Genomic DNA, 27,452 nt, shown 5'->3' on the forward strand with positions numbered 1-27,452 from the left:
GCCCCTTGGACAGAATCGTAAGCAAACATCTACTTGGTGTTAAAATTACTGTTATTATCATCATCATCATCGTTATTAGGTTAAGCCTTCTACTGTGTGTCCTATTCTATTCATAGGAGGTGTTCATGGTGGAGTTCTAGTCCGGGCTCAGTATTATACACCTTCTGACGAGACTATTAAACCTCTTTAGTTATTTGTAGAGGATCGCTCGTATTGGCCGAAAAAAAACGAAATTTATCAATATTGCTATACTCTTTGTATAAAAGTATTACGGGTATAAGACAGTTGGCGAAAGCAGGTTGTTAGCTTTAGCTGGCAGTCAAAGAACACTAGGAGATATGATTGGGGTGGACCCATGTACCTATGAATAATGATATTGGGTTCATGTTAACGAAAAGTTAAAATTATTCGCACGTAGTTACCTATGCAATAAAGCTGGTTACACCATTTAGCGGCAACTAGTTGAGCTTTACGAGGAATAAATGGGTAGCTTGTAATAAGGACATCAGATATATTCTATCTGTGTAAAGATATATAGGTTTGTATGCATAAGCACAATGAGGCAACAATGACAACGAAAGAACAAGAAAGCAGAAAATATGAAACCAACTACCCCCTCAGATACAGATTGACCATAATTCTGGCGAACTAAAACAAATGCCTTAAAGGCTATTTACTATCATAGTATCCCGTGCGAATATTAGAACACTAAACTAAACACATATTTTTTAAAACGATAAATAGAATATTTACCATGGAAACTATTGACCCGTCTACAATAGATCAACAGGCGCGTTATTTTCACAGCCTTTTTTTCGGTACTTCGAATGACGGGTAGAAGATTCGTCTTAGCACTAGCTAGTTATGGCTTCCTACATATCTAAATTTCTTCTTCTGAGCATGCAAAAATCTACTATCTGTCGACTGTATAATCTCAATGACGAATATCACGTTATGAACGCACTATGTATTGCGTATTTGTTTGGCCCACCCTTGTTCTTAAGGTAACTGTTCTTGAATCGCCTGCCACAGCTCAAGGACGCCTTGAATTTAATAAAAGGGAGAATAAAAGGGAGGTCACCGCCTATAACAGTAGCTTATACTGGCAGACAAATAGTGGACAACATCATGATAAGTAGACGAAAGTTATACTCAATGTGTATATGCAATTATAAAAAGACTATGGTTATGAGCTTTATCTTATTACGCTTCTTTTATGTAGTATTTACATTAATAATATACGTATAGAAATAAACTTTAGTCTTTTTTTATATTAGTTCGATATTTGCTACTTGTTTTAAATGAATACCAACCAGCTCGAAAAATCACTATGAATAATAAATCATTTTTAGGTAATGAAAGAGTCTCAGTTTTAAGAACTCTGATCAGTCCTAAACTTATCCTATCAGAAAGGCATACGAGGTACTTACCGCGAAGGCGTTGGTGGAACAGAATATTGACATATTTTTTTCACTTACGTACTTCTAATCCAATTTGCATACATTAATTACAACAGTCCAGGGCTTTAAAAATAGCAATTAAATTAAAAACTAGATTATTTCGATACATTTCCAATGTAAATCATACTCGCATTAATCAGTTAACGGCATCAAAGCTCTTTTTAGCTCAGCATGTCAATACGGCGCACCTCTCTGGGTCGTGGACCGTCGCCTCACGTTATCTACAATTTCTCTCACTAGGTGGCAACGCTGATCAACATGTTTCGCGGGCATATCAGATTAAATAAAATTTAAATATTTACCCGCCAAATGGCAGTGGCGAGCGGGTAAGAGTATTTGAGTAGGCGACTCGCTTAGTCTCATACATGGACCCGTGTAAAGTACGCGCTTTCTGTTCAATAGATCAGATGAAGTCACAAGTATCTTGGCACATACATTTCCACTGTTTCTGATCAAAACATTATTGATGGTTCCTACGCCTCGGTGCATTAATGCGCATTTCTGTACAACATAACATTTACAAAAGCGCTGGCCATGCTATATTTGTTATAATAACAAGATCACATTCACAGTTCTGCTGTAAAGCGACCAGGTGATAGATAAAGTCACAATTTAGTGTTTATCTGTATTATACAACTGCAATAGTAAATAGCATAATCTGTTTTCTCAAATAAATCGACCTTATTATTGCCAGTATTAACTGACAGCTTACGTCATGATTTATAATAATTTTTTAATTATGATTGATTATCACCCTGTGAGCGTTTCCGCCGGTAAAAAGTAACTAACTTCATGCTAATTGAACAAGAAACTATAGTTCAGGCAGAGTTAACACTTAGACACTGACCAGTCAAAGACAAGGGTTGTAAGCTCCGGTCAGTAACAAGTATGTACGTCGTGTATGTTCAGATATGACGACGCGATCGATTTAATTTAGATCGTCTGCATTAACCGCAATAACTTAGACTGCGTAACATAAACAGTAATGTAAGAATTCAATTTTTTATAGAACAATAACTTGAATACTGTGATTACTGTAAAACATCTTCAGATAATTTTTTTATGGGACTATCTCTGTTTGTCTAGGCCGGCGCCGGTAGCGTGGAAGAAAGCTCCCATTGAGCAGGCCTATGCTGCGAAAGCAAATCAACTATAAAACTTTGGTAATAATAACTTGAACTATTTCGATGCTGCCATTTTTATACTGTTTGTAGTCCGTGAATTGTTCGTTTTTACTTCTGCTAAAGATTATTGCCACAGTTTAGCTATATTGTGAGGCGTACAAATTTTAGGGAGAGTACTTAATATGTTTGCAGGTGACCGAAACAACGATTTATAAAATTAGTCACCCTTGACTGTTTATTATGCAAGTTATTTTTACGCGTACGTCGATATAGAATGCCACGTGTCTTTGGCAAGACGGGGGGCAGACCAAAGAGCACACAATCAACTGACCCATTGGGATGAGTTTCATTCGCAAAGGTAAGCTGTTTTATTATATCAGCTATGCAAGCAGTACAGAACACTCGAAATAGAAACAGCTAAATAACATTGAAGAAAAAGACAAGCACGGATCACTTAAGCTACTTGCTGCTGCACCCCTTTGAAATGATTCACTTTCATACCGTTTGTGATATTTAGAGTAATTGTATAAAATGTGTGAAGCCTTGGATATCTAGTTGGAATTTCGTGATGAGGCCTAGTATACTTAGTAGACTTTAACGAACTTCGTACCGTTTGGATTTGTATACTAGTCTAATTAGCAATAGACGTTGGACGTCTGATCCAAATACCTTGGAACTCTATAACTCATTCTATATATTCAATGGTTTTAGTTAACACTGATAGATAGCTGATTGCAAGATCATCTTCTGTTATCTTTTTCATGTCGACCGTGAATCTTCACGTATGTAGTTCTATTCTAAAGCACGCTCTTTTTCTACACATACTTCTGACGATATTTATAACTTTGTACACAACAAACCTAAACTACATTCGAATTCTGAAATTAAGATAATTTCAATAAAGTCAAAATAAGTCAATAAAGAATTACCCGAGTTTTTCTTTTTAACAACACAGTCCACTGTAATAGACTGAGCAAAAATGATTTATCATCATCGTTATGATAACAATAACAATTGTTCATTAAAGAAAAGTCTATTTTCCGCCCACATTTTCGTTCTCAGCATCTCTTGCCCTGTTGCTCTGTCTCAGCTCACTGTCGCTACACTCCCGTATTCGGGTAGCTTGTTGTTGTTGTTGTTGTTGTTGTTGTTGTTGTTGTTGTTGTTGTTGTTGTTGTTGTTGTTGTTGTTGTTGTTGTTGTTGTTGTTGTTGTTGTTGTTGTTGCTGCTGCTGCTGCTGTTGCTGCTGCTGCTGCTGCTGCGGCCGCCGCCGCTATTGTTGTTGTTATTAAGGATGATGTCCTCCTGCTGCCGTTGCTGCTGCTGCTGCTGCTGCTACTATTGACGTCGAAAATGTCACAACGTCCACGTAAGCAGATAATCTGTGGGTAGATTACTCTACTTATATGGGTGCCTGTCATACGATCACGTCATCGCGTTCAAGCGAATTTTCTCGTGGAGTACTTCGAGGCGTGGGCGTACGCCGACGTCACAGTTTGTTCTACGAATGATTCTTGCCAGATGCTGTTTCCTCGCCCAGTAAATTTTTAAAGGTATTTAGACTTCTTTCCAGCAGCAGGTAAACGACAACTGTTTCTTTGTTCGCCGGGATGAACGATACCGTCCGGGTTATGACAACGGAAAACATGCTTTGTGGCCGAAGACCGCGCAAATTAAAGAAATAGAGAAATGAAAAAGCAAGACAGAAGATGAAATGTTTTTCTTGAGGTTATTGCGTGTCGAGCCTAGTAGCCTGCATTGCCGGTGGCTACCTACAAAGCACGGTCCGAGCTAACCTCCTTTCGGTACGTAAACCCTCTTTCAAGAGCGTTAAGGTACGGAAAGTGAGAAAAACAAACGTGCGTAAGAACCTACAGATAAATAAATGAAGAGATGAAAATACCAAAAAGCAAATAAAGGCACTTGTGTACCAGCGCTGGTTCAGATGTGCCTACCGCTGAATTAATAATGACTGGGTCACGGATGGAGAGCATGGTGTGGAAGATTTAGTTGAAGAATAATGTCCTGCCATACATCATCCTAATAAATTGCATCGAGCGAATGATTCCTGACTTTCATTGTGGACCTGTCGAAAATTCGTCCTTATTGACCGGTAATGTTGGCATTTAAGCGCTTTTTCAGGTCGGCGAGACATTCGTTGCTAAATGTAATGTAAACTTGTTGCCCATAACGATAGCTCATCCTGGACGAACCTGATCTCTGTCGCGCCGTGCTATACTGCACATGGCAATGCTCATTCTGGCCGTATGCTTGATTTCTTCTTACTGTAACAGAGACCTAATAGCATTCATTCTTCACCTAAATTTCAACGCTGTCAGTCGGCAAAAATCGATCGTGATTGCATGAAGGGACCGCAAGAGCGCTCGGAAGGTAAGCGGCTATTGTTTGGCGCGAGATTTCCAACGTCCGTTCTCATCAGTTCGCTAAAAGCTCGGATGCAGACGCAAACGGCACCCAAGTTAAGTGAGTTAGTCGAAAGGCTGGTGCACAGTTATGTTTATCTAGAATGGCCAGTATTACAGTGAGACACGAAAAAACCAACATAAGGCCTAGCATTTGATAGCTACATTACAGGCTCTACGTTTATTTTCACTCATGGGTGGTTAGTTAAGCAAATACTAACCACCCATGTGGTTGCAACTAACTATAGATTGTTTTCTAAAAGATGAAATTGTTACATCGCATAATGTAAAATTCAATAATTTTCACGAGCACTATTGATCAATATAGTAGAAGAACTTTTTTGTTGTAAACGTGCCAGCGGTTTAGGGATGGAGCAGTTATTTTCTATTAAAATTAGTCGCTGGCTGGAACGGCTGAGCGAAATATTAGACGTGGGAAAAGATTCAAAATTTCGTATTGCCGAAAAAGTTTTAGTATCCAAAATTGGGTCACTTCAATCACGGCCAGTCATATCTAGGTGTGATCAGACTATCGACAGCGAGCTAGGTAGATACCAAAGGAATCGTTGCTTGTCCAACTGAAATTCAACGCGTTTTCATTCAGTTTGATTGTTTCGTAGGACGCACATAAAATTTCTTGCCTGATAAAAACCATTGAACTTCATTCTTATTCGTGTCTGTCACAGACGAAGCTATTATTACCTTATATTTGCCACCAGTTTGCTCCTGTCTAAAAAACTGACATGAGATTCCTAATTGTCTGTATAATCGATCGTCCATGTGTTCCAAGACCAAGATAGTCACCGGCCATCTGTGATGAGACAGCGAAATAGCGCACAACAAAGGTACACATCGCTGAAATGCCTTTATTATCCAGCGCAGGTTTCTTCATAGAAAGGAAAAAGCTAACGCAAACATAGCTACATCGTCAACTTGGCCAGATAGTTCCAATCGGTTTTCGGGTATCCGATTAAGGAACCGCGAAGGAGAAAACGCCTACGTTGAAACTGCCCCAATCTTAGCGTTCCTACATTGGCGTATGCCGAACTTCTGAGCTTCTGATAAAATGTGTTGATTTGTTTGAACAGACGCTTTTAGCACGTCTGGCTAAGTGAACATTATCTAAACGTTTCGCTAAGCGTCGTTTTCCAAGGCACTATAGTAGTCATTTTAGGGCGGAATGTTTGTACATGAATTGTTTATTATATAAGTTACTTCTGCGTAAAAATTCTATCTCGTTCAAATGTGGTATGTGTGATCGAGAAAGATGGATACGTGATCGAACGCTATTGAAGTCTCTCTGCATGTGATCGCCTTTTCCGCCCCGCATTTAATTTCGTTCCCAAAGATTTCTTTCTGTACCTTTGAAATCTTTGGGATCTTTGGGAAAACATTGATGTTTACCGAATTGCAGTTCGGCCGCTTTAAAACACTCTGTGAACTGACTGTTGCATGCCGTTAGTCAATCATCCGCACTGAGAGACGACATTTCTCAGTGGAACTCAGAGGAACTGGCGTCCCATATTGCGCGAGCGCGTAATGCGTTAGTGCCTGTTCAGGCGAGTCGCTGCGAGGGGTACATAGACGCAGCACCTTACGGCTGTATACCAGAATGGCGTGTTTCTATATAAGGTAGATGGCCGTAGACAGATAATGTGGAAGTAATTATTTCGTCAAAGGCCTCTGCCTTCAAGACGTAAAATTGGTATACTTTATAAATATGCAAATACAGTAAACTAGAAACCGCGCATGGCTAATCTGTATGTACACGCATATTCTATTCAAAAGGAACAATAGCGAAGGACCTGACTATTTTCAGATCAACTCGATCAGCTCAGTTGGCCAACATATTCAATCTGAATAGACGCCATCACTAGTAATGTATGCATGTTTGTCGAGTTTCATTTATAGAGATGTTGTGAATGGCTTTAATAAAACTGTTAACCGGTCTACAAAAACGTGTTACTCTGTTTCACACTGCAGGGCTCAGCTCGGCAGCTTGACCGGTTAAATCTTTGGCTGAGTGTTAGGGCCTGCTAGTTATTACACATACTACCACAGGACATGCAGGAAGAACAGAAACTATGATATGGGTGAGTGAAGCTCGATGACTATGATACGTGTGTTCTATGGTTCATTTAATATGCACGACAGCCTCACGCGGCATGACTGTGTTCTATTTTTCGATACATGTGCTACATTGTTACTAAAAATAAAGATCCGTTTTAGGCACAGTAGGTTGTTCCCGTGATAGACTCGTAGGCATCGTGGATACTCTTGGACTGCTAAAATTGGGTACACATGGTGGGCCAGCATGAGCTTGGTCGCACTTAGTTCCGTGGTAGTAGCTAGCCGCTTGAAGTAGAGGACCAAATGTGACATACAAAAACATTTTTTGAGGTATAGTAATATACATTAACTACAACAGGTTGGAATTCATCTAAGCTGTTAGTATTAATTAACGATCCCAAACCAATTGCTGGCCAGAGCACAGAGCGAATCCTAGACGTATTCTGCCATGAAGCGGCGGACGCTCCACTAATATATGAGACTGTCCCCTCTTTTGCACTATTTCTGAATTCAAAATAACGGCTGAGTGTTTGTTCTTTGGACATACCCACCAAGACAAAAGCCAACGCGTCCTGTCACGGGTGCCACAGTAAGAACCCCTTTATGAGTTTCCCGCGTTTTTTTCCGGATGCAACTAACTGGCCTTCCGTCAAGTTTGTACGCTACATTTGAATAGAAATTTTTGCTAAAATATACCAGTATACAGTTGCTGACCGTAATGTTTAAATGTGTTCGATGTTCCCTTGTGCTTACGTGTGTGATAGCTTATTATCGATCGGTCAAATGTAATACAATTTTTCTGTTGGTTATGATGGTAGTACCTGCGGAAAAGCATAGGTTTCCGTAACAATATGTGATAAGTAACAAATTACTGAAAACTATGTTAAAATTCACCAACATCGCGAACCAAGTCACCAAGTCGCGAACTTTATCGCGATCTTCGCGAAAACCAAGCATCAATGTTGTTTTTTAGCCCCTTCATCTAATAATGTCACTATGCCGTTAGGTAAGACTGCGCAGTAGAAATGTACGACTTACTTAATTAGCCATTTGGCTATTATATGATAAAAAAAAAAAACAGCCATTTTCGATCTACAACTATTGGTAAGCTGTTCACCTAACCACTCAACTTATGAGCACCTAGCAGTTAACTTTAAGCTAATTAGTTCGTTGCAGAAAGAAAAAAGAAATTACTAAAATTACGAGTAAATATTTTCCGCAGATTTGGGTGTACGAAGAATTGTTTAAATTACGAAACCGTATATCCTATTTTCGGTAAAAATTAACTGTATAGCATCATTTGATAGCAGCGTAAGCCCGTTGTTTTTATTGAAGCTGATATGAAATAAACGAAATTCTGTGTGTGTGCGGTATCTACCTACCATATTCTTCGTTCTAGATAAACAATTCATAATAAATCCAGTAATCGGGTGCATAGTTGCTGTTTGTGGGTACGAGATAGAAGTGACGCTTCTATATCTGTCGACGTAAGCTTTCACGCGATATACCCCACAACAGTGGCTCCTGCCAAGGCACAGGAGGGCGCGCTGCAAAGCTGATTGATTCGCGTCGTACAAAATACATAATCTAATTATACAAGTGTTTTAAGTCTCTACAATATTTATGTTCTCACCGAATATCTATGGTTAATTAAGTTAAATTAAGTTAATTAACTGAGAGTCTGTGAAAAGCAGCGTCCTTGCTAATATGATACTTGTTTTCCCATTATGACCCCGTATTTGTATATGCCTCTTTTTTACATACGTATAGTGCGCACGACGAAGAATCCGGAGAGAGGTGATCTTGGTCTTGTGGTTCAAATAAGAACGTGAGATATGTGTCTGATTCTGAGAACCGACGTAGGCTGACACACTAATGGTCATCATCGCTATTGTTTACATAATAGACCTGGCATAATGCTAGTTTTGAATAGCTCTAGATATATATAGACATAGATCTTGCGCTAGTTTGGTTAGCGACTCAGATGGTGCATGACGCACCCAGCATGAGCTTACCTATACGCGTCTATGTCCACCAATTGATGGATAAATGACTATATGCCAGAGAGAGAGCGAGAGAGAAGAAGCTGGCTGCCGCGTCTCGGTATCCTGAGATGTGCCGGCAGCGAAATCAGTTAGTAGTAATATCGGCTGACAGAGTTACTCTGTGACACCATTGTAGCTATAGCGACTTCGCAAATGTAACACTTGAATGGAATCAGGAGCGACTGCTTAGAGGAATAGAATATAAAAATTATAGGGATTAACCAAAAGTAGTCTGCATCAAGATGCATGTAAGCTATTAATAATCGACCATTCATTAGAGCGACCGCTGTTATCAGCTTTCGTATACTCTGTAGCTTCAAATAACGATTTCGCCCTCCATTGTCTCATCATGTCTTTTGATCGTTTACACATCTTACTGTTCTCTCAGCACAATCCAATTCTGGATTGATTCAATTTGGCGCTCGCTATAAAATCGAGCATTTAGTCACGTTACGAGGGTCCGTCCGAGAGAGTAAGTGGGATTAGAGTCAAAATGACAGTTAGGACAAACGCGGTAGCCGTATTTAAGACGATCTATCTAAGTCAATCAATCACCTACGGCCCGAACCAGTGCTGAAATCACAACAAACTTAGTTCCTTCCGTTTAAAATCAACATTTACGAATGCAGTATTATTTAGTGCAGTGTTCTCTAGAGCAAACATCGGCTGTAGATCTCATGCAGCAATGCAAAGAGGTTATTATTATTTTCGTTCTATGTTCTGTTGAGTCGTGCTATATAAGGACAGTTAGGACAGGAAGTGCTTACTGATTATAGCGTTTCGATAGTAATAATGCTAGTCGGTAGAAGAGTCAATCGAACGGGTGTCTAGACTAGTCATCATACCTGCAGCAAAAACCAAGGCCGCAGAGTCCTACGTACAGACGTCAGTAGCTATCATAATGCTGAATCGACGAGGGTATATATATGTACGCTTATAGCTTAGTCCACGATTCGAATCGACGTATATGTTTATAGGTTTACCATTTTACATAATATTATGCTCGACGTACTGGTGCATTGCTATCTAGTCATTAATGATGTCCATGAATATCTCTATAAATTGTGTAGCCAGACCCACACTCGGGTGTTTGGAAATCAGGCAACGCGTTACATAGATCTTTCATCTTTAAAAATTGTCATCTGGTTTCCCCTAACCATACATATGTATAGAAGCCGTACATGTGTCTACGACCGGTACCTGAGGCGTTGGGCAATGTTTGCTCACCTGGTTTCTCCTGATTTGGGTGTTTCTCGAAGATACTTATAAAGCGGCATGGTGCCAATATGCCAGGGTAAAATAGTGCCATGTTATGGCAACGCACTCAAAAAATGCGCGTTAGCCGTTAAGAATACGTCGCCTACCCATACGTTTCCTTTAAAGTATCGTATGATTAATCAACGGCCGGCTTATCGGAGCTTCCGCTTAGAGCGTAAAAAGGTTCTGAATAGCTACCAGCTGCCACTTCTCGAATAGCGAATGAACCTCAGGATAACGAAAGTGATCACAGATGTTCTGTTACTGTGGCGCAAAGCAGCTGAGACATTTAGACATAAGGTGTAATAGCTATGGTCGTAAGTGAAGATTAATAGACCTCGATAGAAGTCCCACCGAGCGATTCCTACTCAGTTAGAAACGGTTAAAATAGCAAAATTCTTAGTAAATTTCTACAATTAAGTTCCGGAACTAATTTGAAGAAGAAAAAAAAATGCTGGTAGCTTCTGCTTAAAATATGGCGGGAATAGCTTTAAGAGAGAACAACGAGGATTCGTATCGTTGAGGCATGACGTTACATAGAGACGTTGGCATAATATTAATGCACCTGAACGAAACACGATGCCCTTTAAATAATAAGTTAAGGTAATGAAGCATTGAATTTAAGAACATGTTCGTCATACAATAGGTCGGTTTATTTTATACAGTTCGAAGGCGAAACTGTATTGGATGCCGTAACGAAAATGTATGGCGATTCAATAAGGTATCGAAGTGAATTCTTCTTCTGATGTTCGATTCAGAGCATTTTCGTCCGGGTTCTACTTTAAAAATTGTACGGAAGTTCAAATCTGCTTTAAACAAGGTTTCTCCCTGTTCAAAAAGGCCCGCTTACCCCTCCCTCTCATTCAATCAAAGCCGCGTTCTTTGGAAACTTTTTAACATGCCACACACGTAAAATGAGTACAACTTGTAATTCCCTAAAAAATCGGCATTAACTTTTCATAACGGCTATTTCAAATTAGTAAGATGAGATTATAACTAAAAAGAATGATAGTTGTCTCAAAAATGTGATATTCACATAAAACAAATATGTGTAGAAATAACTTGGATAAATCAAGCTACTTTTTATGAAGTAGTTAAGTAAATTAGATAGCCTACATGAATTTACTGACGTTTTTACAAAATTGGAACAGAGTAAAATAGTTCGAGAGGTTATTAGAAACCATAATTGCATCTACACCAGTGCCTCTATGTGTTTCTGACTAGAATCAAAAAACAAGCCACAAAATCGTTCGAACAGTATTATATTTACAACAACACAATTTATTAGTGTTTATCTGTTATTTTCGCTTATTTAATTTGACCTCAACGATAGTAATAGTAGGAGTCACTCGCTCATCCTTTTTTACATAGTCTCTATTTAAAATTCCAATCAATTCATAAGCATGGCTCAGTAACACTCATGTATATGGGTAAACCCGTAAAATGGTTTTTGCTGGTTGAATCATACGTTTCTAATTCATTCATTTACAATCCTATAAATTATGCCAGACCCCATCAAATCGTGCTGCATTCCATTCGTACGTCGAACCTGGCCTACTCTACAGGCTGCCAGATTCTGCACGAGTCTATCTATAAGTTTCAATTTGTCGTGTGTGAGAGAGTTTCCATTTCCTAGTAGTTACGAGCGCAAATAATTTTCAGCTTGCTGGAACACCGGCGGCAGCAGGAAATCCGGACATAAGCCAGAGGTAGCATTTTTTTGTGTTTTCAGGCCTAGGCCTGGTATGCATTATTACTTTTTGCCAATTTTACTACAGCTACTAGTACTAGTGCTATTTTCATTATTGTCATTATCGATTACTGTTGCAAAAACAGAGATAAAGGAAGCAATGTTGCAAGCGTGGGTGGTTTGATCCGTTATTCAGTTCGATCTCTCGATCATTTCCATTCGTCATCATGAAAGCATCAGCCGGGCACGGTCATGCCATGCCAGTGCTGCATCCGGGGCCCCGTTGCGTATGGGACCCCATCGCACTCAGCTTGCTTGGCTACCTGTATGAAGATCTGTAAAAGCCAGAAAGGCAAAACGAAAACGCAGCGATAACATTCAGGACAGCGTCGGGGAAAGTAATCAAAGAAATGGGCGAAAAATTAATTTGCGCTTTACACTGTTTCTTACCGATATATCTATGGTGATACTCAGATATGTTTTACCACCTCGTCCTTCCGTTAATAGTAGCCAGTAAAATGAAAACATACATATTTTCCTTTTTATCGGGCCGAGTAAGTCTTCCAAACCTTCTCTTCAATGTGTTGTCCTTAGTTGTATCAGGAAGAAATACACTTGTCCTACGTTGCTTACTTAAGTTGATTGTGAGGCCCTAGTGGACGCGCACATGTGAAAGGAGAAACGCCAGTTGGCAGGTGTTTTTGCTAAGCCTTGCTTTTTCCCAGTGCTCTTTCCGTTGGCTACTTTAATCAACGAAATAATTTCATGTTTATTCGTTAACCTAACATTACATATCAACATTCTGTATACAGTTCTTTGACAGTCAGCTTATATCAACTGAGCTGTTCTCGGTTTCGTAGCGGTTTTCTTCGCGTTTTATATTAAAAGTACGTTTCTTGTTACTCTGCATTAGAGCAATGTCTGGTTTCGAAGCACGCTGACTATAGGACCTTTTTCTATATAACAATGATAACAGTGAAAGCTATAGTGAGCCGAAACTCTGAACTGTCACGGTTAACCTCATTTTCCTGCAATGAATGATTATTTGATTAACGTTCAGACCATGCGCTCGTTCATACCTGCGCATTTTGGCGGACCCACTCGACGCTGTCGTCTTCCAGCTCCTCTGCTCAACGTTTCTCTTGTCTACTCTTGCATTTGCCATTCGTAGCCTCTCCGTTGCTCCTTATCGGGGCTTGTCTACCTTTCTGTTCCTGTCTATTTCTATCCAAGCTTTTGCATACACATATTCACCTGATCATTATGATTCATATCGTGTATGATGACGTCCACTTGGCCGCGGTAAGGTCAGACACAACCTAATTAAGCGTCAAGTGAGTGGCAAAAATGACGGAGAAATTGTAGAGAGAAAAGTCGGTTAGAAAAGAAAGGGATCAATTTAGGTGGGCTGGGGACAGAGGTTATACAATGTAGAATCCACAGAAGCACCGCTAATCCAGCATCGAATTTAAAGGTTGTCCAGACACCCTCGAATAATTAGTTGGCGAGGTAGATGTCAAGCACAGCCACTGCGACAACGAAAGGCAGACGCTGATATCAGTAGTAAAATGACAGCAAAAAGCAACTTTTTTTCAACCTGTTTTTCTTCTACGATTTAGAGGAATTATACGAGCAGTAGAGTAACTGGTGATACCAGCAAGTGTTTGAAAAATGAAGCTCGTTTGTCTCTTGCTCTTTGCTTCCGCTGGCATATTCCCGTTTGTTCTATCATTTAGCCCGTCGTTTAGGCAGTCTATAACGATAACAGCCTAATATCTAAGGTCTTCTCTTTGCTGGTGTGCGGTCTTCGACCTCGGCTTGATACATGTCGTCGAACGTTGAGGCTGTTGTTGCGTTTACTGCCATCGTTGTTTGTAAAAGCTGTTCTTTTGACGTCAATGGCGCTGCAAGCACGTTCCACAATATACAACAATGCATAAGGTATCCATGCGGCCAGATGTGACTAAGGATGAAGGTTTTTGTCGATAATTTAGGTTTTGTTATTTTCCGTAAGCTCTTCCAAAATCGGCTTAAGGTGAGGCATATATACGCACATATGTGGTATTGCGTCTTGATTTGCCTGGCAGTTTTGGCATCGAAATATTTTTAATTTCTCAGGGATGGGGACTGGCTACGAAAGGAAAAACGCGAAACAGGGATTTGCGGTAGATGCAATGCATCGTCAACGCTTCAACAAAACAACGACTTTTCACATTTCTCTCTTACTCGCTGCGTTAGTGTGCCATTGTCATCGAAACTAATAGGTCGCCACTCCTGAAGCATTCGTGCGTCACCTTCACGCCCTGCTCTTTACGCGTTTACGGTGTTGTTGTTGAATTCACACGGCCGCCGTTCGATTGACGAATCGACTGCAGGGACTGCAAGCAGGCACATGACGCGAGGCGAAAGTGGCGGCGTCATCTCCACCTCATTTGTGTTATCATCGGCCTCACCATCCTGTGGTGGGGCCACCTCCTCACAGATGATCATGGGCACCTTGACAGAGATACGTAGAATCTCCATGCCCAGATCTGCCGGCTCCAGCGTCGTGCTGTCCTGACTTTGAAGCTTCATTTTTGTTCACTTACTCGGCTGTTGCAAAGAACTACTTCGGACAACTAGCCAGCTGTTATCGTTCGGATATTTAAAAGTTTTTTCCTCTGTTCTGGTCGGAGACACTGCTAATACAGTTGACGCTTTCAGCCCTAACTGTTCAGACTGACTCAATCCGTTGGTGTTCCCTGGGACTATACGAGCTGTTGCTGCATTGAATAATGTATGTGTTACTTCCAAATGTAACACACTACAAACGCACTATTTTTGTCTTGACACTCGAATACTATCTGTCACTGTTGGTAACCGGCTAACTGGCAAGCTACCGTTATCTGTGAGCTGGACTAGCACCAGCTTACAAGCTCGATTCAGATGTCAAGTTGAAGACGACAGCGGCTTACCGCAGCAGCAGCAGCAGCAGATGCTAGTGATCCGCGTGAGACTCGCGACGCTCGTCGTCTGGCGTCCAGGCGAGTCCTGGAAAGGGTAGACGCTAGCGTTCGGTAAGGAGGTGATTCTAACGTTGTAGCGAGGAGGCCGCTGTAGGAACGCCGTCGACAGCGATAGCAGTAAAGGTGCCGTTCGACAACAACGATGTCCTGTGGTCTGTTGGGTGGCAGCTGCTTATCTGTCGGTTTACGAAGAGTCAGTAGTTAATTGCAATCGGCACCGAGACGGAACAAGAAGGTTGACTTACAAAGCACCTTTCAGTGATGGCGCTGCTTCTGGTACTTTTGCTAATGACCCGCTCGTCAACACGGCCGAACTAAGCGTCGAACGCGTCAGAGCAGCTAGTAATACAGGAACAGCTAAGCAGTCGCTGGTTGAAGACTGTGGCTAGCGGCAATAGACGATATAATGATCGCCCAAGGTAATGGCAAAACCCGACTTGAATAGTTGAGCAGCGTGTAATTGCCACTGGTATTAATAACGGCTGTAGCTGCAACGGACAACAATTGCACTTCTTATAATTTTGCAGTAGGGACCGGTGGGAGGACAACGATTCTTGAAATCTGTGACGCAGATCACGATAAATGCGCGTCCATTGCTGGAACGTGACCCACATTAACTCGAGGAAAAGACCAGAATGAATGCAAAGTTCACTGGTCCTTGTTACGTGCGTGTCCACGTTGAGAACGCAGTGCACACTAAATTATTTAAAAGAGTATCGCAAAAATTTCTGTTTATGGCTTTCTCTTCCGCTCAGTGACAAATAGATCCCAGTTGCTACCGTATTTCTATTACGTCGACTGACATATGATCTTCAGTTGGAAATTTCTGATCTACCAAATTTCACCAGCGGCTAATATAACGGCAATATCCTGGAAGTCGCGTAGTCGGTATTTGTTGAACGATTTAAGATGAGAATGCACCAACGAATGCTGGGGTCCTAGTTCTCCATGTCGATGGCGCTCCAGCTCACCGTCGGTGCTCCGCATCAACTCCGTAAGCTGCTCTGCTGTTGTGGCGTTACTGATGCGATGATTATAATTGTGGCAGTAAACGGAATCGATAGAGTCGTTTCTTTGCTGCTGGTTACTGCGCGTTTCCGAGCGCCCAGCGATGCCGTGGTCCGGGAGCACCCAGCCGAGCAGCTGGCCAATCTTTTCGCTAGGAGTCCACATCAAACACAAATCCAATTTAAAGCATCTGGCTGGCACAACCCCATAGAAAATGCAGGTGAACGATTTGCCTATTTCGAACGTTTGGTACGAACGCTATGTACTTTAATTATGTACCCCGTAAGCAACAAAAAAAACGCACACGGTGTCACTGTTTTCAAAATTCACTAAGTAGTTCACTGTATCTCAGTGGCCAATCCCCTTCTCTTTACCTTAAAGCGTCGATTAACTCTCGCGGAACAGTGCAATGCTGGTAGACATCGAGGCCGCCTCCGCACTGATTCGTACATAACGTGCCTTATTGCGCTCGTTTGTCGTCGTGTACAATGTTGTGGCGAACAAGTAAATCTACTTTAGGGCTGTTGCAACAACAAAAAATTACAGGTTCAGATAACAGGATGGGTTGTTGATGAGTTACGGGTGAGAAATGTCTTAACCGACTGATCGTTGATACAATCTTAATTCTTTGTTCAGTGACTTGACGAGTGTTCTTCACTAGATATAACCTTCTAGTTGCCTGCTGGGTGCACTCGCATATGATTGGTATTACAGATTTGACAATCAGTTTCTATTTCATCATTGTTGATTTACCCGCTGGTACGTAATTTTAACCAAACAACGAATGAACGATTTGACACGACGCGTATAGGGGCCAAAGACCGCAGCGTCGATCTAGTGCTGTCTGCTGGGGTTCGTAAGTCTCCTTTTATCTAACTGCTTTCTTATATCTTGTATAGCCACGGGCTTTGCGGGCACCTCGCACCGAAGCTAGTTGGCTGGCAACATCGTCTTTCTTTTCTGCTGCTGTTATTACCGCTGCTAATGTTCCGGCCTCTGCTGCTCCGATTTTTGGTTATGGTAGTCATACTCCACTGAGCCAAGGCGCTGTCTGCGCTTTTTGCGCAGGCGCAGCTTGCTTCACTCGCTCCACACCCCTCAGTTACCCCTCTGTGCGCCCTGGCGGCTATAGCGTCTAACGTCGAGCGCTCGGCCCCGATAAAAATCCCTTTCCTCACGAGGTTCCTCTCACTCTCGACTACCCCCAGGTGGGGTACCCACGCAAGCAATATAAAGTAACCTAGATTAGTTAGCTAGGCAAACTAGATAACGTAGTCTAACTAGAAAACGACGGAGCTGGGAGTGTTTCGAGGGGGTGTCTCCTGATCAATGACAGTGGCTAAAGAGAGCGGACGTCGTACGGTATGATGTACTCGGTCGGAGCGCAATCTACCTTTGGTTATTTACATAATACATAAAGTGTATAAACTATCATAGTAGATAATGATAGATAGATAGATGTTCGATGATATATAACCTACTCAGCATTTTCGACTCTAATCTCAGGGGAACGATCAGACGAAGCTGACATGTGAGAATGGAGAGTTGAAATCTAGTAGCTGATTTTAGCTTAATTGACGAAATTAGTGTGGTCAACGATTTTTTTCGTTAGTTAATCGTTGCATCGTAGGCGGGCTTAAATATTGTGAAAAAAAGTGTAGGCCGTGCTTGATTATTGCTGCTTGTATCTGCTAAGACGGAAAATTTGTTCTGACTTTAGGGGACGGAAAGTCTTATTCATACTCAAACAAATTCGCGGTACGCTTCCAGGTAAAAAAGCTTAGATTTTAAATTAATAGGGATGTTGAGTGATTTTTGCTTCTTGGGCCCGTCAATCACATGAGTAGGACAGCCACGATGTGTTTGCTACGCAAAGGGAAATTGCACTATAATTTTTATTCTACATTGGAGAATGAATATGTCTTTACTGAAGTTTCACCACAATTTGTTCTAAAATATTTCTGACGATGTCGCAAACTATTTGTCTGAGATACCGCAGCAAGAAGTCCTCAAGCGTAAAATCATAGTTATTAGGCAATTTACCGGAAAAAAAAACACTAAAGAATATGCCCGACTAATATCTGTAAACATAGTCTTTAATGTTGTCACGTTTCCAAGGGCAATATTTTTACATGTCAACTATTTGTGTATTTTATATCGTTTGTTGTCATATTATTTCTAAATTATACCTACCTAAAAGTGTACCTACTTGGTAATATTACATAAGGTGGCTGATCGATGCACGACAAGCATACAATTTGGTCGTATATTATCGAAAGTAGAAAATAGAGAAGAGTATTTACTGTTTGCTCTGCGTTTGGAGACACATTTAATGCTTTGATTGACTAAAGACTGGCTTGGCTTCTACCTAATTTTCCATTGCGTGCATTGATCCACACACCGTACAGCAATAAATAAATAATAATAAAAAAAAAAGTTGTACAGAATTCGCTGGTCATTTTTGTTGTCCTCTAATAATTCAATAATACTATTTTTTCTCTTACAGTTTTTTTAGCGTGTCTTTGTGATACATTCGGTAGTAAAGCTCAGTCCTTTGGTAAGCGAATTTGAGATTAATATACAGATGTTCATCGGCACACTTAATTTTTTTTTGTCAATATTTGTTATTTTTGCACATTGCACATGTATATACATGTGTTTTTTGTTTACTAATTGACTTACTAGTCGGTAATATGCAATCGTACCACGTTATACGGTGTGTGGTACGATGGAACGTGGTACGATTGCACATTACCGACTACTGAGTCAATTAGTAAACAAAAAAAACCTACCGAATATATCACAAAGACACGCTAAAAAAACTAAGTGAGAAAAAATAGTGTTGAATTATTAGAGGACAACGAAAATGGCCAGCGAATTCTGTACAACTTTTTTTTTATTATTATTTATTTTTTGTATATTATACCAAGTTGTATAGAAGTGAAGATTGATTTGTTTTTGTAGATCTCCTAGAGTTGCAGGATGTGTTTGTCATCGTGGAAGGTAGTGCAGATAAGATCTGAGTTTTGGAAAGAAATCGCACATTAATAGCTTCTAACTCACTTGCAATGAAATTCAATGAAAAAGATTCAATTTCTGGGAAAAATAGTCGCCAGCCTGACTTTAGCCTAATCTAAAGCAATAAATAGTGCGAAAAATCAGTTAAAGTTTCCTCATTTTGCTTTACGTTGTGGTTCGTTTCAACACCGTTAGCTCTTCACAACTGGAACTGGAAACATACACTTCTATTTAAAGGCTACTGAACCCACGCAATGGCTTTCTACTGGAGCTGGACATTATTAAAGCTTTTATCTGCTCTGCATACGCACTCGGGCATTTTTTCGATATCTCATACAGAAGTGTGGGTAGATATATAACCTGATCTAGTTTTGTCGTTGGCTAGCAGGAACAAGCATCGTACAGCTACTCGTTCTGCGCCATCGACACGTATATAAACGATAACACAACTCGGCCACGCTTATTTGGTAAAACTAATTCGTTTTGACTTCAAGCTGCACTATTTCGACCTCCTCGTGATCTCGTCTTACGTCGTGTCGGACCGGATTCCACGGTTTCCAAAGCCGACTAACAGATCGCACAATCTTGGACTTTCGTCCGGACTGAGGATGTCTTGCGCGAGATCGCGGCATTGTCCTGACCTACATCCTGTTGTCATAGTAACACACGCAGTGATCATGACAGTTTCCCCTGCTCAATATGATTTATGCCAGCGGCGGATTCGTAGACTTATTGCCTATGAAGTGGGGAAAGACGTACGTAGACATCTTTTCCTGGCGAGCTGGCACGCGGCGCACCTGCGTACGTATACGCTTGTCTTAGCCCAAATTCCTTTGTCCGGAAAATAGTGTGCCATCAGACGACGAACAGTTTTCTTTGTAATTAGATGACCCTTATGATAGTTAAGAATACCAAGCCACCGGTTGCCCGCTGAAGTATGGGTCGCGATTTCTTTGGGCCAGAGTGACAGAGGAAACCTTACCTGGCTAAAGAGCCGTGTACTTTCTGACTCCTTCGCGGTACAGCGACCATCGCTGCCCACACTGATTGATGGGTCCGGTATCGATGTAGGATATCGAGCTGGAGCGAGCCCGAGGTCCGAGCTATGATCCCACCGTCGAGCCGGATAGTACTCATATAACGCGAGTGCAGCACATTTTGCTGTTCGATTTAAGACTTGAGCGAGGTTTGATTTCATATACTGAGTACGTTCGGGCTGCATGAGACTATCTGTCAACGGAGTCTGGCACCTATTGGCGGGAGCGAACTATGCTAGTTTCGCGTTCATTATATGAGCATTATTCGACTAGACGACAAAACTATGGCTCGGATTTTTGGCCGTTTCGGCGTCGATACCACCCTTGCGACACATCAACTGACGAGCTATCGGTGAGATCGCTCTACCCCGAGAAAGTTGGAAAGCGTATGGCTATTTAGCCGGGCAAAGTTTCCTCTATCACCCTAGCCGACTCGTACTTCTATCAGCCACTGAGATCGCGCGATTTTCTAAACGTGATAGGAATTATCTAAGCGAACAATTAGTAAAATATTGCATTTATCGAAAATATCGACTATTAGTGGATTACTATAGCGGTTAATGCGAAAAATTTTACTTCGGATTAATAACGACGTTAAACTGAATAAATTACTATGCTTAACTAAAGACTGAAGAGCCGACTATTGTAGTGAAGTCACACCTTTACGTATGTTGTTGTCCGCAGCAACTACATTATGGGTCGCTAATTTTATAGTGACTACTGTTTTGTGATTAGCCCGTATTCGAATTGAAGACTCGTAGAATAATGCACCCAGCCAAAGTTACATCGGCCTGGACTGTAAGGCAACGGTAGAACGGAAGTAACGCTGCAAACGTAAAAGTGCCTTCTAGTTAGAGGCCACCGATACTCAACCGGATAAGTACGTGTCTTTGAAGTGAACAAGGTCCCTTATGGGCTGGACAACTATCTTTATTAAACTCACACTGAGATAGGCCAAACTAGAAGGGGCAATTCGCCCATAGACAAGAGTGAAATATACACCTTCGTCCAATTTACCTCCGTTCTCGACGCACCACAGACACACCCGACGTGTGCTCTTGCCAATCTGCGAACGTTTCAATCTAATGCATCATATCGTATTATAGATGAAAAACAGAGAAATAAATGCAATTCGTTGCGTCGGTATAACTCATGAACCGATCAGATATTGTAGCGTGTCCCATTCAACACTACATTTATATATTCCATTGTGCAGACGCCGGCGATACGTCCCTATGTGCTATTGAAATCTTCCGGTAGAGCACCTTATAACTAGTATAATTTCCCATCACCGCCTAAACTTTTTTTTTTTTAATTTCTAATTATAATTTTGAGCTTCAACATATGTACGAACAAATATCGAGGAGGATACTTGAATTTCGTTCATGCATGTGACAAAAAGACAACTATAGAATCATTATATGCGAACTTCAATGTGTACAGTACACGGTAATCGGCAATAATAATATTTCCTCGCATCTATGTCAAATAAAATGAGCACATGGTGTATACCAATGGGCTTGACAAATGTTACCACCTAGTGCCATTCTGATTTTCTGCTAAAGAAAGAGTAAATCAGAATCAGGTTCAAGGACACAGCTCATAACTATCGTGGAAGCATTTCCTACATTCTCCGAGAGGTGTTGGCCTTAGGTTCGCTACGAAGGCCGTAGCAACGATGAAATAAGATTTTTGCACTTGCCAAATTGCTTTAACTAAAACCCGCGATCTACGTAAGTTAATTTCTACTGTACCGTACCTGATGATAGCAGTTTGTGTGTCCCCTGTTGTGTATCCACATACGTCTATTCGGCATGGAAGTACAGCGCGTCGAAGGCCGACTCGAAACTGGAGTTGAGAGGCCAGTTTAGGTTGACACGAGCCAGGCTCAGGCGTTATCCATCTGCTTCAACAAAAATTAACTTGATTTGTTATGATGACGAGTGCAAAATGTTCACCAGTTTCAATCTTCATAGTGTACATGCATTGGTATAAAATGTCGAAAACGTTAACGAGTCGTTTCCTGTAGACTGTGGCCAAATCTACGTGAACAACAGCATATTGTCAGCGAAACGATCAAGGAAGCCTTTCTATCTGTATCTTATGTCACTCTGCTTTCCCTATAAAACTTTTTGCTTTATAAAAAGAGCTTTTGCTTTATAAAACATTATGCTATACGCGACGTAATAGCAAGAATGGACCACTACATGCGAGATCCGTACCAATCGATCGACAGATCGACGCAACGATAACCTGTTTAGTAAAACGCTCAGCACGGAAAGAATATTCGAATTTCAAAAACGGAAATGCATCGATTGATACAAACAACGAGTTCTCTACTCAAATAGGTCATAAGGCCGATCCGAAGATACGTCTTAACCGCAATGAAACGAATCTGTTTGCGTTAGTTCTAATATTAATTGTGCACGATCTGATTTGGTAAAATATATACCTATATAGGATTAATTCAGTGCTCAAAAACCGTACTGGAAGCAAGCGTGTGATAGTTTCGTGTAAAAATTTTTGAGATTGTGTATGGCTAATAATGTATGTTGCCCTGTACCGATTACCAGCTGGGCACTAGAGCTGAATATTGCTCTGTCTCGCGGTTTCCGGTCTAGTCAGCACCTCCGGCTGTTCTATTATTTGCACATGCTATTGTGGACGATCGCGAACTTTACTTCCATTGCAGTGTGAAAAGTAGGCTGAGAACATACAGATAAACAGAATATCGCGGTATCCTCTTGTTGGCGGAAACAGCAGCAGCGAATACACATACATACACAGATACAAAGACGCACGCCCACACACGCACGTACAATGGAGTACGCACGTACGCATGGGGAGGCTCACGCAATAAAGGCTCATACAGTTCGCATGCGTTGATCGGTTCTTGATTTCTAATTGATATTATTATATATATATATATAATTATATATATATATATATATATATATATATATAATTATAGACAAGCAACAAAGATATTGTTTACATGAGCAGAAGACTTTTTAAAAAGGAGATTCACTGAACTTTTTTAAGCGTCATGGAGTGAGCTTGTTGTAACGTAACACCGACATTTGATTTGTTCTTAGGACAAAGGCAGAAGACTCCCCGATAAACATTAGTCTGCAAAAAACTCAAATTTTATATTTACTAACAGCTGATTGTGTTTAGTACAAATAAATTAAAGATATAAATGAATGAATGAATGAAGCGTCTGGCATTTAAAACTACATGGTTATTTACAGCACATGTTTATGTAACTATAATGTACTTGCATTGAGATAAAAGGTAGCCATTTGAAATGGTAAATTTAAATCACATTGCGATAAAAAAAAAATTGATTCTTTAGACGGAGGTGGGCCGCAATACGTTAACACTCTTTAAGATCCCGGAGTTTTTGAAACAGACATCTCCTGCAAATGTATTGTATCAATTTTTGCGTAAAAATGGGGGAGAATAGATGCTGTTAGTTTTGCATTGCCTGTTACTCCAAAATGGCGAATGGGTCTTCATCAATTATTAAAGATGGGTGTCCTAAAGTTAGTCCATGTACCTTTTTGATGTAAGGAGCAAGCTGTATGTGTTTCGACCTTAATGCTAGATAGTTCTATACGCTTTTAATGATCTCGTAGAAAGCGGTGGAATGTTGTTTACCCGTTGAAGTCTACTTCTTTTTCTGTCAGCAACATCCTGATTGAAACTTATCGTAATACTGATCTGGAAAATCGTGAAAGTTTGAAAAAACACAGTTATAAGCTAAGCATTCAGTTTAAGCCTACAGATTTAAGGCCATGCTGTTAGTCATTAAAGGGCATAAATCGAGAAGCTTTTGCTAGATAGACATGACGGTTTTTCCTCAATCCGCTAAAATTATTAACAGGTTATGCAGATGGCGATAGAAAATTTCGTAGGAAGAATGTAGGAGGTCAAAATCTAGCACACGACAGGGCAACTCCTGGTGATTGGAAGTAATGAATTTCGCGTAATAAGACTAGTTCACCGGAGCTGGCTGTATCTCCGTTATGCTGCCAGTCCTAGCAACCAGTAGACATAGTAGCTACTTTAAAGTCTCGAAAGCATCTGTCAGAACGAGTTTGAATCCGAGTCAAAATTTGCATAAGTTACCTAGCTATGAGACCAAACGCCTCGTGCAGTATGTTAGCACGTAAAACTTCCCCAACTCCAACTGCATTAATTACAAGGGTCGTAAAGTAATTAAATGCGCATGTTGTCCGGGATCGATATGGCTTGAAAATGAAGCTTGTTTTATATAGAGAATATTGAATTTGCCCAACCAGCGGCACGGTAATCTATTACAGTAGTTTATCCGAAAACGGAGCTTTCTTAGCCGGCTTCCTTTGGCAGCGGAAACTTTGCTTGTATTCAACTCAAAGCGATATTTCAAGAAATTTTAAATAGGACAGAGCGTAACTTGAGGCCAGTCCTTCGGGATTTGCGTTGGATGGAAGAGCAAGCTCGTGTAGTTTATAAATATATGGATACATTTTGTTTCCAGTTGATTTTTCTAGCAGCATTGTACCATGGCTTTGCGCTCTTTTATAGACAGACGATGACGGCGTTACAGGCAGCCTGCGCAGAATTGCGAAGCCTTTATTCTCGTTAAAAATTACACGCGAACTTGACAATGCGTAACTTAAATGAATATTATTTGTAAAAATAATTGTACTAATGAATATCATATTATGTCATACGCTGTTCAATACCGATTTCGAAAATATTAGCGGTAGTCGGTGTGTGACGTGTCATTTTTCGGATCTATATATATATATTATTATTTTTCGTAGAATCATAGGGAAGAGCCAAATCCATTACTGAATGGAAAATAAGATAATACAGTGTCAAACCCGTATCTTACAGCCACTTTGACATTACCTAATAACATGCTTTGATGACGGTAGGGACTATGTCAAATATGGCCTCAATGTGTATATAAACAGAAAGCTTTATTTGTATTAACGATGGCCCGAATACTTACTTCGCAACAGAGTTATCGGTACCAATGTTACGTTATACAGTTTGTCAATTACCGATAACCAGGAAGTCATACCCAGGAAGCTTCGGCAATGCAGATTTTGTCTTATTCGCAATTATGAACAAGTCGAGATTTAGCCCGTTCTCTTTTAACTGTCGTTGCATTTCTAAACTAATAAAATCGACGATATAGCAAGGTTTAACAATATTAAAATTGAACAATTAAATTAGCAAAAAAACAATTAAAATTGTTTGTCTGAAGCAAGCAGGTTTGTTGGTACAATTCTCGGGAAAAAAAAGGCTTGTTTTATAATTGCAACGTCAAATCCCAAAGAGGAAATGTATTTCAGTACTTTTTTCAGCGTTGAGCATAGAAAGGTCGCCGCTTAAGAACGGTGCCGTAGATTGCCCATCTAGTGTATGGCATATGCATAATTTCCGGATACTTTGAACATAGCACTCCCTGTTTTATTGGACAACACACGGCTCATTCATATGCTAGTAATCGATACATCATCAATTCTAGACTGGCACATAGGTAAAGGTTGATTATCAGACGCTTGTCCCGGTTCGTTCGAAAAGTTCGGAGGGAACTCTCAGAGAGACTGCTGATAGGTGTAGCTTGAGGTCGATGAAACTAATCCGAACCGCTTCTTCTAAATCAACCTTGGTACAACATTGTTTATGACTAATGTCAAACCCAATGGTCGGCAGAGTGACCAGTTGAGTCCCATAAGTTCTAAAGTGTTTCAAAATCGATTCGGCTGTGCTAGGGGCAACAAGTTCTCGCCGCCTTTTTCCTCCCGTACTCTTCCTTTCTCCCCATATTACCAATATTGCAAGTTGAGTGTTGTTGAATTTTGGTAGTAACTTATTTCGAAAGTGGGAACGAGTAGAGATCGTCCCATAACTGGGGTTACGCAACTTTTATTTACGACAGCAGCTTTTGCGAAACGGTCGACTGAGCGGTAGCTGTTATCAGGTTACTGGAAGCAAAAAGCGAAGGCGCCAGAAGTTTTCCTTTAATGATAGTCAGGGCACGGTGAGCCGATGTTTCCATGCGGACGTACAGAACTATTATTTACCGAAGAAATGGGTTAGTCAACTGCAGCTGATAAACAATTCTGATGAAATTCTTCATTAGCCGCATAAGTGAATCAAAGCATAAAATTGATCTCTTTATGCTTCAAAAGAATACCTAATGGTATAGCTTTCACGACATTCGAATGTTTCCTACACCTTAAATTCGCCTTGGATTTATCTGTCAACATTCAATGAAGCATTTTTTGGATTTTCGCTTTTTCTTGGTCATGAAAAGTACAAGTTTTTGGTCGCCTTACAGAGCTTTCATTTCATAAATAGATAGAATCCAGCGTTCGCTGGCCAACACGCACATTAGCTACATTTCTAATGGCTGTTTCGTCTGTCATCGTACGTTCCGACGTCGTTGTTCCCGCCCAGCATTCTGAATCAGTGTTTTGCAACTTCGATGTGCGTGTCTATTTTGGAAGTAACCTCTCGTTGGAGCCGAATGCTACAATGGAAAGTGATTGCTTCGCTTAGCATATATTATAAAATTTCGAAATAATGCTAAATTTGTTGCTCACCTACGCATTGAGCTCAGAAGTTCAGATGCTTAATGTCGAACCATCTATTTACACACATCAACCTTGGTACGGTGTTCAATACATGACTGGCTGAGCGCAGACGGTACTTGTAGCGTGCACCTAAAGGTATGTTGTCTTAGAAAGTCGAAATAGCAACTCATTCGGACTGAAACCATTTAGTTATACCGCCATCTATAAAAAATGGTAAATTCTAGAAAATCGTCCAAGGGACTCAAATAATTCTATGAAACAATAATGAGAGCTAATGGAGTGAGCTGAAATCTCTTAGCAGCATTACCCACACTAAAACCCGATATCTCTTTTAATATTTACAAAATTAACACCTTCTACAAAATAGTTTAATTAACTTACTAAAAAAAATATGTGTAATATCGGTAGCGGTAAATCTGACAGTTAATTTTAGAAGTATTTAGCTAACTTTAGAAGTAATCAGGTGGTAGTAGTAATAACAATGGAAATGTTATCCCAATTTGTTCATTTATAACGCAGATATATTTACATGTCCGTTATACGACGTAGCGAACACTTATATTACACAGAGTGATGTGCAAATTTATGGGAAATTTCGTAATTAATAGCTTCATCTTCTTAGCTTAGCGTTGTTTTTATAAGATTTTTAACCGGCTCGCAAGTGATGAACAGAAATAATTCAAACACCGATGTATACCAGCGTATCAAAAGGTAGGCTT

General features: G+C 40.5%; 1 protein-coding gene and 1 long non-coding RNA gene across 2 annotated transcripts; both read right to left on the minus strand.

Annotated features, from left to right (window-relative positions):
• Positions 1 to 11,625: 11,625 nt before the first annotated feature.
• Positions 11,626 to 17,101, minus strand: LOC147754347 (uncharacterized). The gene is made up of 2 exons (XR_015316449.1): positions 13,149 to 17,101; positions 11,626 to 12,404 (listed from the first exon to the last, which is right to left on the minus strand). It is a non-coding gene; the product is annotated as an uncharacterized LOC147754347 (long non-coding RNA).
• LOC111254460 (uncharacterized) lies at positions 13,148 to 26,837 on the minus strand. The gene is made up of 4 exons (XM_086974155.1): positions 26,743 to 26,837; positions 23,798 to 23,860; positions 21,897 to 22,040; positions 13,148 to 16,233 (listed from the first exon to the last, which is right to left on the minus strand). The coding sequence occupies exons 2-4, from the start codon at positions 23,830 to 23,832 to the stop codon at positions 15,906 to 15,908; spliced, it is 507 nt and encodes a 168-aa protein (XP_086830281.1). The 5' UTR covers positions 23,833 to 23,860; positions 26,743 to 26,837; the 3' UTR covers positions 13,148 to 15,905.
• Between the last annotated feature and the right edge of the window lie 615 nt (positions 26,838 to 27,452).

This window comes from Varroa destructor, unplaced genomic scaffold (genome assembly GCF_002443255.2).
Source record: "Varroa destructor unplaced genomic scaffold, Vdes_3.0 BEIS01000007.1, whole genome shotgun sequence".
NCBI lineage: Eukaryota > Metazoa > Arthropoda > Arachnida > Mesostigmata > Varroidae > Varroa > Varroa destructor.